At 40.5% G+C, this 14,223-nt stretch overlaps 1 protein-coding gene across 1 annotated transcript; it reads left to right on the top strand.

Annotated features, from left to right (window-relative positions):
• The first annotated feature begins 2,448 nt into the window (after positions 1–2,448).
• kcna1b (potassium voltage-gated channel, shaker-related subfamily, member 1b) lies at positions 2,449–13,410 on the top strand. The gene is made up of 2 exons (XM_006781037.3): positions 2,449–3,274; positions 3,566–13,410. Exon 2 carries the CDS (start codon positions 3,736–3,738, stop codon positions 5,224–5,226), a length of 1,491 nt encoding a protein of 496 aa, XP_006781100.1. The 5' UTR covers positions 2,449–3,274; positions 3,566–3,735; the 3' UTR covers positions 5,227–13,410.
• The last annotated feature ends 813 nt before the right edge of the window (positions 13,411–14,223 follow it).

Genomic DNA, 14,223 nt, shown 5'->3' on the forward strand with positions numbered 1-14,223 from the left:
AATCCTTTATCTCACTATCACCTTATTGCATTCGTCACACAGATCAGTCCTTATAGCAGGAGCAGTATTTTTTATAAAAATGATGATGAAATGTAATTATTAAAAAGAAGATTAATATCTGTGAAGACGCAGAAGAGTAAAGATTTGGTGGACATTCTGATGTTTATCAATAAACTTTTATAACTAAAACAACAACAAATATTCAAATTCAAATATTTAAAAACTGATTTTTTTTTTCAAGTACAGTGGTACCTTGGTTATCACGAGAGTTACGTTCCAAATATAACCCGCGATAGGTGAAATCTGCAAAGTAGCCATTATAGATGTTTTAAGGCTGTAAAATCCCCCACTATACACTTTATACACTTTTCTTAGACAGGCATGAACATTTTCATACGTTTCTCTCTTCTTTAAACACTCTCAAAGTTCAAACCTTTGTAGAAAAATAAGTCCAGTATTATAGAATGAAACCAAAGTCATCCGCAGGTGCCTTTGACGGTGCAAAACGTTCCGTCGACATTGTTGTGTTTGTTGGGGAGAAAACTTGAAAACAGCACTTTAGAGTCATACTGCTAGTGATTTAAAATTTATGTAAATTTTACAAGCTGAACACATTCTGTACTGTACAGGAGACACGGCACGAGATTGATTGACAATGGTCTACAGCCAATCAGGTTGCAGAACACAATGTGCTGTAAAAAAAGAAAAAACAAAAACAACAAAAACATGCAAAATTGCACAAAAATGAAATCTGCGAAACAGCATATGTAGTTTAAAGTTTACTTTAAAAAAACAATTAGTCATATATTTGTATGAGTCATTAACACTCTGGGATCTCATTTTGGCATACTATATTAGCACAGTTGATCTAAATTCGGACAAAAAATTCAAAATCCAAGTAGAAAAAGGTTATATTTTTTACTGTAAAATACACAAACATGTTTAACAAATCATTTTCATAACTTGAAATGCAAATAGAAATTGTACATTTCTAAAAATTATGCACAAGTTTTGCAAACAACAAAGTTATATGGTACTATTTACCTAAAAATGCAACCAAGGCCTCAGGCGTTTTTTATATAACCATTTAAATCTATTTACAGAACAATCAGGTGTGCTGCATCAAATAAGAAGGCACACAAATTATTTGTGCCAGTCCAAAAAATGTAGTTTGTGTTCAGTATAAGACAGGGGAGAACACCAAAGGCCTAAACCCTGCAGGTCTGACAGCAGGAGGTGCATCAGCCCAGTTTTCCATGTGGGAACAGAGTTTACACTGGAATCTGCCTTTGACGGCTTTTTTTGGAGAAAATATGAAATTCAGCAGTATAACTGACACTCAATACAAGACAATAACTACACAACAAACTAACTATAGCCTCCAAACACGCTAAACGTCACTAATGTCTCACTATGAAAACTCTCTCTCTCTCTGTCTTTCGCTCGCCCGCTTTCTGTCGCGGGTGTCACTCCTAAAAACTTCCCCTTCTCCCTAAACAACCAAATGTCACATGTTTGCCATATCATTTTTTTGATTGGCTGACATGGTAAAATCTAACACCAATAGGGAAGGGATGTTTTTTCTTTTTCTTTTTTCACTGGCAAGCAGAGAGTGTTTGCTAGCGCTGTCTGTAGAAAACGCCGTTTTTACCGTCCTTCCCGCTGTAAACACCACTGTTTTGTCCAGAAAAAAACATTGTGTGTATTTTTTATCACAACTCTGGTTTTACGTGGCCCATCGACACAATTCAAAAACTGGTATATAGTTTGAAGTCTGCATTTTCGACCCAAGTTGAAATGGGGACTCTGACTTACTGCATCTTGTAGCTGTGTTGTCTTAAATTGGTCATGTGATTTTGACTGCCGCCTGGTGACCCCAGAGGGTTAACATATTTTAATAGTCAAATTATTTTATTAATCTGATTCTTAGTTTTTAACATAATAGCCTTTAAGTTGATCATTGGCAAGTTTTCCATTGTTTTCTGTAAGCTAAATATTTTTGAGGGTCTCTGTCATTTTAACTGCTAGAACAGTTTGTTTCAAGTAATTTAGATGTTGACTGTAAATATATGATGATTAAATTCTTTTGTATTTTCGATCTTTGAAATAAAATTTAGCATGCTTTTACTTTTTTCCCCCCTGGATTTTGTTTTTGTAATTCATTCCACTTTGTTGGTGAGTTTCTTTTCTTGGCATTAATGAGCTTCCATACATGATGGTGATAATTATATTTCCTCTCATGTATGAGGCTCTCTGCGTGTTTAAATAAAGTTGTTTTTTTATTCTTGATTTTTCTCTGTTACACAGTCAGAGCAGATGAAGTCTGCTGATTTTTCTCTGTCTCCATAGCAACACGGGGGTATTTACACCAGCATGCAGGTCTGACTGTCGCAAACTGCTCAGCAGCCAATTACAGAGGCCAGTTTGATCCTCTGCAGATTCCTGCAGTCAAACCTGAGACCTGCTCGCTGTGAGACACCTGCAGCACAAACACGTCGAACTGGTTACATAACCCATGATGCAGTGCGCTTCTTTCGCTCTCGTTCCTGCCGTTGTGGGGCGCGTGTCCGCGGATCCTTCATGTGGATTTTAGCGGAACTTGACGGACAGGAGCCGAGCAGCTCAGCTCGACCTGCTGCACGACTCTCCGCTGTTTGTGCGCACATTCAGGACCGGAGCACCTGCTGGCTTTTACAGTCTGTCTGCACTGCGTCGAACCCCCCCTCCTCCTCTTCCTCACTCCCCTCCCTCCCTCTGTCGCTCACTTATTTTCTCCCTCTCCCTCTCTCTGTCTTTCTCCTCATGAAATCCTGCAATATGCTTCCAAATTCCCGGACGCGGACTCTCTCCTGAGCCGGTTTTCCTTCAAAGCCTCGGATTTTTTTTAACCGTTTTTACCGCAGAGAAAATCACGAGAGTCTCTGAGTGCGGATGCTGCTGCAGTGCCAAGTCCTCCCAGTCCTCCCCTTCAGACTGAGAGCCAGCTCTTCTTGGGAGTTCTATCTTTTTTCCAGCATGATTTTAAGAAATTGTCAGTCAGGATTTTTGCTGTCTGAAGCCTACTCCTTCTCTTCTTTCTCCTCCTCCTCCTCTCTCTGCGGGCTTCTCCGATCGACGCTGAAAATCTACACCAAGAGGATACGGATGTTGACCAAGACAACATAGTCTATTAATATTTCAGAGCTACTGTAAAGCGATATTAAACCCCAGGTTGTGGCGGGTGGCTGGGGAAGGTGCACAGGATCTCCATCTGCTGCTCTCCAGCTCTGCTCAGGTGGGTTTTATCTGTCACCTTCATCACTTGGATTCGGGTTGAAACTGTGTGTTGGTGTGAAGGTGAAAAGCTTTTCGTGGCTGAAGGCTGAGTGATGTGCGCAGTGGGGCTGCAAACTCGAGTACTGATGTATGCGGTAAAATTACAGCAGATGCAGCGCGGCTTTTGGAGGTGCTGCAGGATTTTTTTTCTTCCCTCTCAACAACAGGAAGCTCTCCAGCCAATGAAATGTGTCTGCGGTGAAATAAAACCATGTTTGAGTGACGGCATGTCATTTTTTCTGTCTTTCAGGTGAGAAAAAAGAGATGTGATGGCGATAGTGCTGAGGATGATGATGATAATGGAGAGGGAGGTTCTCCACAGCTCCTGGCCGCAGTAGGAGCTTCTCCACTCCAGCCTACCGCCTCCTTCTCTCCTCTACACCTAAACTTCCTCTTTCTCTCCTCCACCCGCCAGGAAGGATGACTGTGGTGTCCACAGAAAACATGGACGAGACTTCCACCCTGCCGGGTCACCCGCAGGACCCCTACCCGCCTGATGATGACCACGACAACCATGACTGCTGTGAGCGGGTGGTTATCAACATCTCAGGGCTGCGCTTCGAGACCCAGCTGAAGACCCTCGCCCAGTTCCCGGAAACCCTACTGGGGAACCCTAAGAAGAGGATGCGCTACTTTGACCCCCTTCGAAACGAGTACTTCTTTGACCGGAATCGCCCGAGTTTTGACGCCATCTTGTACTATTACCAGTCAGGAGGACGGCTGAGGAGGCCGGTCAACGTGCCGCTGGATATGTTCTCAGAGGAGATAAAGTTTTATGAACTCGGTGCTGAGGCAATGGAGAAGTTTCGGGAGGATGAGGGGTTTATTCGGGAGGAAGAGCGACCTTTGCCTGAGAACGAGTTCCAGCGGCAGATCTGGCTCCTCTTCGAGCACCCAGAGAGCTCGGGGCCAGCTCGGGGTATCGCCATTGTCTCGGTGATGGTCATTCTTATTTCAATAGTAATTTTTTGCTTGGAGACATTACCAGAGCTGAAGGAGGATCCCAACGACCGGATTCGCATGGTCGGCAACACCACCATGTACTACAAAGCAAGCGTCCTCACAGACCCTTTCTTTGTGGTGGAGACGCTCTGCATCATCTGGTTTTCCTTTGAGTTGATAGTTCGGTTCTTTGCCTGCCCCAGCAAGGCAGCGTTCTTCAAAAACATGATGAACTCTATCGATATTGTGGCTATAATCCCGTATTTCATCACTCTTGGCACAGAGCTGGCCGATGACCAAGGCAACAGGGAGGGTAAGGGTGGTGGGGAGCAGGCCACATCTTTGGCCATTCTCAGGGTAATCCGTCTGGTGAGGGTGTTCAGGATCTTTAAATTGTCCCGACACTCGAAGGGGCTCCAAATTCTGGGGCAAACTCTAAAGGCCAGCATGCGGGAGCTGGGCTTGCTCATTTTCTTCCTCTTCATTGGCGTGATTTTGTTTTCCAGTGCTGTCTACTTTGCGGAGGCTGAGGAGAAGGACTCGTTCTTCTCCAGCATCCCAGATGCTTTTTGGTGGGCCGTGGTGTCGATGACAACAGTCGGCTATGGGGACATGTACCCTGTGACCATCGGAGGGAAGATTGTTGGCTCGCTTTGCGCCATAGCCGGAGTGTTAACCATCGCGCTGCCGGTGCCAGTCATCGTGTCCAACTTCAACTACTTTTACCACCGGGAGACGGAGGGTGAGGAGCAGGCCCAGCTGCTCAACGTCAGCAACCAGAACTTGGCGTCGGACACCAACTCGAGTCGCCGCAGCTCCTCAGTGGTCAGCAAGTCGGAGTACATGGAGATAGACGAGGACTTAAACAACAGCATTGACAACTTCAGGGAAGCTAACCTTAGGACTGCCAACTGCACAGCTCCCAGCCAGAACTGTGTTAACAAGGGCAAGCTGCTCACTGACGTGTGAGGCGGCATGCGACCACCGCTGTAAATATTGTAGAAATATCTGGATGCTTTATATCCATTGGTGCATTTTATTCTCATCTTTGCATTGATTCATTCAGACATTTGTGGAGACTTGCAATGCACATGTGGTCAAATTATTAAAAAAAAAAAAAAGAGAAAAACATCTGTTTGGCAATAGTACAAAAATCTGCAGGTTCGGGGAAACATTTGAGAAATTATTGACAAAGTTTAGTAACTTGCACCCTTCGATTTTCTAATGGTCTAAATATTAAATGGAAGCTTCGCTAATTTTACTTTTAGTCAAGGATTTCCATCGACTGTATATAAAAATATGGATGAAAGGTATAAAGAGTGAAGCTAGTGCTGAGGTGGCTTAAACCTGCATTCCTTCTTCTGCAGCGGGTGACCTCTCTTTGAGAAGTCTATGAGAAAATGAGCCTACTGCTTACCTGACTTCTCAGTTCAGCAATATTTTCCTGATGAGTTTATGGTCTCAGTTGCTGGTTTCACGTCTTACTGATTAAAACACTTTGGAAATTACGGTCCTGTTCGAGTCATATGGGACGATAAAAGAGGGGCGGAGCTAGAACAGAGCTTCCTCGTGACTATCTGAGCGTGTCCCTCGGTTCCTCATTCATTTCAGATCTCATGCTCCATGTTCAGATTCCAAACTGGCTTCAAACGAGGCTTCACAAAACAAAGCATGCCATCGTCACACTGGCTACATCCATCTTTTATATACAGTCTCAGAAGTTAGTTTAAATGTCTCAACTTGTCAGTTTATCTACACTAAATTTTGTGGTAAAAACTGGACCTGTGGATTTTAAAGATATGAAAAGGCTGCAAAACAGATACCCACATTGCATCCTGGGAAATGCAGTGTTTTGTCCCAAACTAGAGATGGAAAAGTAAGAGTATTTCTTCTTCCTGTTTTATATCACTTTTAGCCATTCTTCCAGCTCAGTGTAAAAAGAAAACACATCCTTTTGGAAGGGAAACACTCACCTGATGGAGTGCACCTTTATCAGAGTTATTATGGTAATATCCTCTTATAATAATTACGATTTAATTTAGGATGAATTAAATGAAAAACTTTAGAGCAAAGCAATACAACTTTTATCTGTGCTGCACTGTTTGACAAAGAGATATTACGCCACAGAAAAAATGGATCAAAAGTAGGTTTAAAAGTAACAGAAAAGATTCAGAAAGTATCAAAAGCAAGCTAAGACAATGACATATATGCAAGGCATATATTGTGAATTTAATAGTAGAAATGACTAATTGTACAATAATGAATCAAATGTCTTCCCGACACCTGCCAAGTTTTGTGCAACAGACCGAACTTTCAGGAAAAAAAAGGACCAGAAAAACAAATAATTAAAGCCCAACTGAGATTCGAAGAACGATTTCCTCCCTGAAGAAACGCTTTCTGCGTGGATTATTTCAGGTGTGTCTTTCTGCGGCACATCCAGGGAAAGTTTGGAAAATGCGACGCCGGATGTAGACCCCGGCTTTTCAGGCACCTTATCAGAGATAAACAGGAAGCGTGCCGAGCCTTGTGAAGGATTACGTGCATCGCTGCTGCTGCTATGGGTCGGCTGGAGGTTCCCTGTATGATGCCATGCAACACTCCTTTATATAGAAGCATGTGGAGACTCTCTTCTCTCTTATATCGGCATGCACAAGACGTTACCTCATTTTATTTCTACATTCTTCTGTGCGTCGAGCTCCATCTCCCGCTCCTGGATTTTTTCTCTCATTTGTTTTCACCAAAAGTGCACTGGCTGCTTATTCTTATCATTTCAGTTGTTTCAGAGCATTTAAGTGTTGAATGTTTAAGGGAACAGGAACTCTTCTTCTTTTGAAGATTATGGCATGTCAAAATACTAAAGCATTATGGCCTAATTAGCTATGGTATAGCTACGTATATTCAATGCATGACGTCAGTATTAAATTGCTTGCAGTTGGGAGGGACCTGGGGAGGTGGAGGATGATGATGATGATGTGTGCTCTCATTATTGTCGCGCTAAAGACAGAATTTGGTGCATGATGGAGCTAAACTGTCGGAGGGAACAAATCTCCTAAAAAAGAAGAAAAGAAAAACAAATTAAGAAAAAAAAATGAGATATAGCCGATGATCTCTAAAAAAAAGATCTCATAAATTCCATCCTCCGTTTTCATTTGTTTAAAGCTTCGATCTTGGAGTGCATGGGATCATTTCATGTGATTTATGACCCCAAGAAGGAAAGCAGTAATATTTAACAAATTTCATAGATATATCTATAATTAGCGTCTTAGTGCCTTGAAGCCCTTCTCGTTCTAAAATTGACTGAAGTGCCTCCCGTTCCAAGAGAAAATCAAAGAGCTTACTGTGTGCAGCTTCTCCTGCCATAAAGATGCACTGCTCCCTGCACTTATGGAACTAAACACAGATGAACCCACATGTTCAGAATTTAGTCCTGATTCCTGGGCCTAAAAAACACAAAGAAAAGCTTTCTGGGATGATGACACACAGCATTCGTGCAGGAATGTTCAAATATGGATCATTTAAGATTTCCTTATTTTTGGTACATTTGGAGTTTGATGGTATGTATACCACACGGACACTCAGCCCTTCCAGATATTACCCATTAGAAAAGTAACATGGAGGTGATGTGTTGGATGTTCAGATGGAGTGACTGTTGAAGGACAGGAGCTGCTCAGCTGGTTCAATTAGAACAGGACAGAAAGGTCAAACAGCTCGATATAATAGAAAGTCATGAAGGAAATGGTCAGAAACGAAGGCTGAGAGTTTGAGGATGGTGACCCTCATGCTGGTGCAGTACATCTGTGCATAGGTGTATAAAGAGGGATATTATAGAGTGACTGCCATGTGTAAAGTCCTTCTTACAATAGATATGAGGAAAGAGGCAATCGGTGATCGGGTGATGAGGTGTGATGAGCAGAGAAAGAGCAGTGAAGAGCTAAACCCTGCGGTGAGGGTGCCTCTGTCATAGTGTCGTAGTTCGCATGTTGTCTGAAGGTTCCTACAGACTGTGATCTGATCTGTGCCCATATCTGTAGTCAGAGCACATAAGCTTCAGGTTTAAATTAGTAGTCTGGACTCTGCTGCTGAAGGCTGGATAGGCTTTGGTTGGATGTAGGTACCCTCCTCTGTGCACAGCAAAGAGGGATTATAACAGCACCGTCATCCCCCATCATCCAAACACTGAGGTGGTGTTTAACCCCCCACTCGAGCTCCGAGCCTTCGAGAATAAAAGCCGAGCACCACTAAAGTTCTTCCTGCTGCCTTAACCTTTAAATGACTTAACATCAGTTCTTCCTTTAATTATTCACATGAATGCTAAAAGAAGGCACTTCAATCAGCTGCTAAGGGAGCAAAATACCTATTCAGACACATGAAACTAATGAAATTAGTTTCTTATTTATACCAGCTAACTGCACAGAACTGTATACACTGATTAAGGCAACAAACATTTTTAAATAGCCACAGAAACAACACAGAAAAATACATTTAAAATAGCATGTGATCAATAACTGGTGCTAATTATGGCTCATTATTCTCACTTTTTTTTAAAGAACTAAAATTAATTTGGAGGAAAAGTCAAAAAAGTGACCGCTCAAAGACCACTTTGTTAGGTACACCTTTGAAATCTAGAGTCATACATTTCCTGCCTTTACAAAAACCGCCATGTAAAACAGGTGATGATTTCTGTTTATTACAAAGCTCTTTCTCAATTATGTCACATTTTTTAGATTTTACAGGTGTACCTGGGTTTTAGCGCAAAATGCAGATTTTGTGGTTTCACCAAAAAAAGTACCTCACTTTCAGAGAAATTTCTTAAAAATCTACCAATTATTGGCAATCTGTGAATACAAACATGGCGTGGGCGTCCTCGATGAAGTTAGGGCTTCAGCTGAGGCACAAAAACGAGCATTAGGGAGCCTATGAACTGAACAGAACAGCAGAACACTGCCACCTTCTGATGCCGGGGACCAAAAACTGCTGGAGATTCGACCAGAGTCTTTGGAAAGAGTCAAAACTGCCGAGAACGATACTTCTGTCATCGATCTGCAACACCTTCACCTGCCTCTAGTCACTGCCGTGTTTGTGATGCTTTTTACTAAGCTCGTCCTGAGTGAGCGTGAAAGGAAAAAAGCCTCTGCCTGTGTGTGGATGATGGTGGATCTGACCTCAGTGTTTCCTCTGCAGAGCGTCTGAACATTACCACGGGCGTTAGTCACTCAGCACGCCAGCAAAATGGCACTGCTGTTCGTACAGGGGAGAACCTGCCTGTGTCAGGGAAGACTGCTGTGATATTTTTTTCTGTTAAAACATTGGCTTTAATTCCACACGGTCAATTTTTAGTGACATTAACAGCTGTAAGTGATTAATCATCACTTTTAGTGTTACAAAATGTTTTAGAAATGTTTTAGACTGCATCCAAGTGTCCAAAAATCCATCCAGTCAACAACATGACTGTGACCATCACACTAGAGGGAAAGGATCACACACACACATACACACACACACACACACACACACACACACTTATAAAATATCAACTGTACCATGTGGACATCAGAGGAAACACAGGCTTCATTTTTGGTTAGCTGGGAGCGTTTATAACTCACTCGAAGTGATTTGAGACAAGGCTTAAAATGTCATTAATAACTGTCCAATCACAGGCTCTTGGCGTGGGAAGCCTCGCGCCTGAAGTTTCCTTAACTTTTGGAAGGTACTGCCACAACTTTTCCAGTACTGTGCTGGTGTTTTTTGTTCAGTTTGTAAGGCCGGCCCACTCTGCTGTGGTCGCTATAACGACATTCTGACTCGTGCTTATTTCACAGAAATACGAACATGAATGTTATCAGGTTTCTCTGGTGGGAAAATATCAAGGATAAAATTGCTGGATTTTGATCCTAATCCTCACTTCAGATAAAAACACCTGCAGACTTTCAGGCTGCTGTTACATTTGAAGCTGAACCTCAGAGTCAGAGCAGCAGTGACCCGAGGAGTCCTCTGCAGCCACTCACACAGCTGTTTTCACTCAAGTCTGTGTGGGCATGTGCAGACTGGACCTGGGACCAACAACATTAATCACTAAAAAACTAAACAGAGAATTCAAGTTAATCAATTAATTATTTATTTATGTAACTACCATGTTTTAATTATTATTGTAGGAAAATGTATATGTGGTGCCATATTTTACTCATCAGTCTGCACTTAGTCACAAAACGAAGTTAAACGCAACACACAAGAATATATTTATGCTTTCTTGGCTATTAACCTTGAAAACACAAACTATTATTAATGTGAAAAAGACTATATAATCTGAAACATGCATGGTGGTATTTTCAGGTAACTTTTTCCATAAGATGCAGAAATTAAAACATGTCTAATTTTGCATGCGATAATCTCGTTCATACCAAAACAGTTTGGACAAATTCCAGGCTGGATGAAAGATGAATTTAAAAATGAATAGCTATTAGACACTAATAATCCGTGCACAAAGTGTGTTTGTGTGTGAGAGAGAATAATTCTAATTTATTCATGCACATGAACAGTTTCAGCTTAGCACGATGTATACAAGCACAATAATGTTGTTTATGGATAAACTGAGAGAAGTCTTGTTGTGTGCAGAATTATACATTACAAGAAGAGTTTACAGAAGTGTCTCCCTGCAACTCTGAGATGTTGCTGACAAGAAAACGTGTTAATGATCTGATTTGACATCATGGTGATAAAAGAGCCTTCTTGCGTGCTCCAGCATTTTTATCACAAGCAAACTGGAGTCTCTCTTGTGCACTCAACTATCATCCATTTATAAAAACAACAAACAAAAAAAGCATCTATTTTCAGCCCTGCCTGTGATTAGAATTAGATTCAAATTATTATTTGATGTCTTTTTGTCGAGAAGTTGTCTTATTGCTACACGTTACTGATAAGAAAAATTGTTTTCTTGATGCATAAATGTTTGTATTTTGTGTCACAGTTACTGATTTCCAAAATTCTTATTTTAAGATTAACTTCTGGCACAGAGCACAGCTTCATTTGGGACTCTTCTGCTTCCTGAAGCTTTAAATTTATTGCTGCTGTGAGTGATGGAACATCAGGAGGAAGGTTTATTGTGCGTCTCGGCTGTGTGTCATCATCCTTTTACCTTTAAGGCTTGTCTTATAAACTGCCGAAGAAAAAAAATCCCTTTAACATTTCAGTCTGATGGAAAAATTAATGCATGCAACGAAGGTGCTACGTTTTAAAAATGCAGTATGTTCTAGGGAGCAAAATTACAAATTCCACATGTTTTTAAAGGAAGGATCACATTCAAAATGTCTATATTTTTTCTTAACAGCTGTTTAGATTTGTGATGACATCCAACATCAGGGTGATCGGTCGTCTTCTTGTGGTTTGAAATTCTGTTTGTTCATACTTGTTTACCGCAGGCCAGAGTTAGAGACATATCTGCACCCGAATGGACCAAATCATCATCAGAGCAGCTAAACACACGGATGGTACACAAACATTTTCTAGATTAAAGCTCATGTGTTTGGAGAGATTTTATTGTGTGTAGTTATTTTTAGAACCTTTATCATTTGGTTTTGCAGTAGCGAGGAAGAGAAACAAGTTTCCTTTCAAATTAAAGTCCAGTTTTTATAACTACTGTAAACAGAATTTATTTAAGAAGCTTCCAGCTGCCATGCGCAAACCGATCAATTAATTAATTTGCAGATGACAACATTAAATGAACTGCAGAGCAACCATTTTTATTCTATCTGCGTTTTCATTACAGGATGTTTGATTTTTTACAAATATTATTCAGACTGCTGACTCAAGCCATCACTGCAGAGTTTCTCCGCCTTGAGGAGATCGTATATCCGTATCTGTGTATTTAAGACTGAGTTATTACAGAAAGTGTTGTGCAAACACAGAGTGCAGGAAGCAAGAAATCAGTTGTTGGAACATTACCGACTGTGATTGTTTCCATTCAATTAAAATCAGACATTAAGAGTCTTTACTAATTATTGATGAATACCAACATCTGTGGGGTTTGTGGTGAAGATTCTTTCTAAATTGAATATCTCTGGAGAATTTTTCAGCAATATTTAAGCTTTTTATTGCCACTGAATTAAGATGGAAGAAGGCATTTTCTTTAAAATTGAAACTTCAAGGAGAACATAATGAAAATTATAGGTTAATCAGTTATGAAAAAAATAAATATAGTTTATGTTTTAATTTTGCAACATTAAAATTAATAATTAATCGTGACCTTTGAATGACTTTTAGTGAATGACCTTATGTAGCTGATGAAGGGTTGATGCCTGTAATCATCTGGAAGAGGGCACAAATTGAAACTTCCTTGTGAAACCATTGCATTTTTCAGCCTTGAAAATTCAAATATCCAGACATTCACAACTGATTTTAAATTATATTCTGACCATAAAAGTGAGTTAAGCCTTCAAAATGAAGAAAAAATGTACATCACAATTTACAACAGTTAACCCAACAGATTTTGGGTTGAGAAACTCTGTCTTATGTCATGTTCCATAGGTTTTTGTGATATTTAAAAAGCCATGACGCAAGTGAAAATGATTCTTATGATGCAGAAGTATAAAAAGTATGTAAATGTGTTTCATGGATTTTTGGAAAAAATGTGATTATGTGCTGATGTTTTTTGTCAGCACTGCAGTGTAAAGAGAAGGTGCATGGATGAGTGAAGACTGAACTGCATGAACTTAACATTAACATAAATTTATGCTGGTGGAGATATATTTTTGCTTAAACAAACACTCGAATGATTGTTTGTCTTTTTAGAAACTCATAAAAAGATTTCCAGCTGGTTACTTTGGGACGAATTATGTTCGGCTTAACATTTAGCTTAAGTAAGTCTGTTCCCTCTTAGTCTCAAGCCAAAGTCATCATTTACAAAATAATATGATAAACGTACTTGTTTCCCCTTTGCTGGGGTGCTGAGATCCTCCTTGAACTCCGCAGTCATCAACATCGCAATACGTCTGTTTTATTCTGCTTTTATTGCTTTTTTAATCTTAAAGGCTCTTACTGGAGAGCACAGCGTTTGTCATTTGTTGTTGAGGCATAGTCTGTAACCTATGCAAGGTTAGTCAACGACATATGTCCATTCTGATTATCGTCATATAACAGCAGTTTCAATAAATCTTCAAAGATGAACCAGTTCCTGTGATTCATTTAAAAGCACTCCATGTGGACTGTTTGTCAGTAAGGTGAAATTTTCTTTGCAGACGACCAACCCGTTTATGTATTTTTACAATCAGTTTAATAGCTTCTCATGTAAATACCACAAAGCCACAGTTAATGACCTAAAGACACTTGAATAAACACATTTATCTACATTTCTCATGAAAACTATGATGGTGGTCGAGTAGAAGCAAAATCACTTACAGAGCAACAGCTCTACTGATTTCTCTACTGCTAATTTCACATGATATAAGTGGTGGAAATGAGCTTCCTTCAAAGGGTACCTGGTCTCTAGCCTCAGAGATATGGTGAGGAGCTTGGTGATTAGGATGAGACTCGGAGTATAGCTGCTACTCCTCCACGTCAAGAGGAGCCAGTTGAGGTGGTTTGTCATCTGACCATCACATCACCTGGTGATGTGATACAAGCATTTCCAACTGAGAATAGATTGGAGGGTAGACACAGAACAGTGGTGGGACTTTATTTCTGGATTGGTTTGGGAATGCATTGATGTTCCTCCAGAAGAGCTGGAGGTGGCTGTGAGATCTGTCTGTCTCTGTTTTGACTGCCTCCAACAGGAACTAGACCTGCATTGGCATCAGGAAATGGATGGATGGATTATGTTTTATCAGCTTGTACTGTTTTTAAGGAGCTTTCTAAAATAGCAGATGGCAGGTGATATACACCAGCTTTTTACAGTTTTAAATGTCTGGAATTAAATAACGTTGGAAATAATAATTCATTTGCTGCTGTCGTTGGTAGAGTTAGTCTGAACTAATT

Source organism: Neolamprologus brichardi, chromosome 17 (genome assembly GCF_056152115.1).
Source record: "Neolamprologus brichardi isolate AB-2024 chromosome 17, ASM5615211v1, whole genome shotgun sequence".
NCBI classification, from domain to species: domain Eukaryota; kingdom Metazoa; phylum Chordata; class Actinopteri; order Cichliformes; family Cichlidae; genus Neolamprologus; species Neolamprologus brichardi.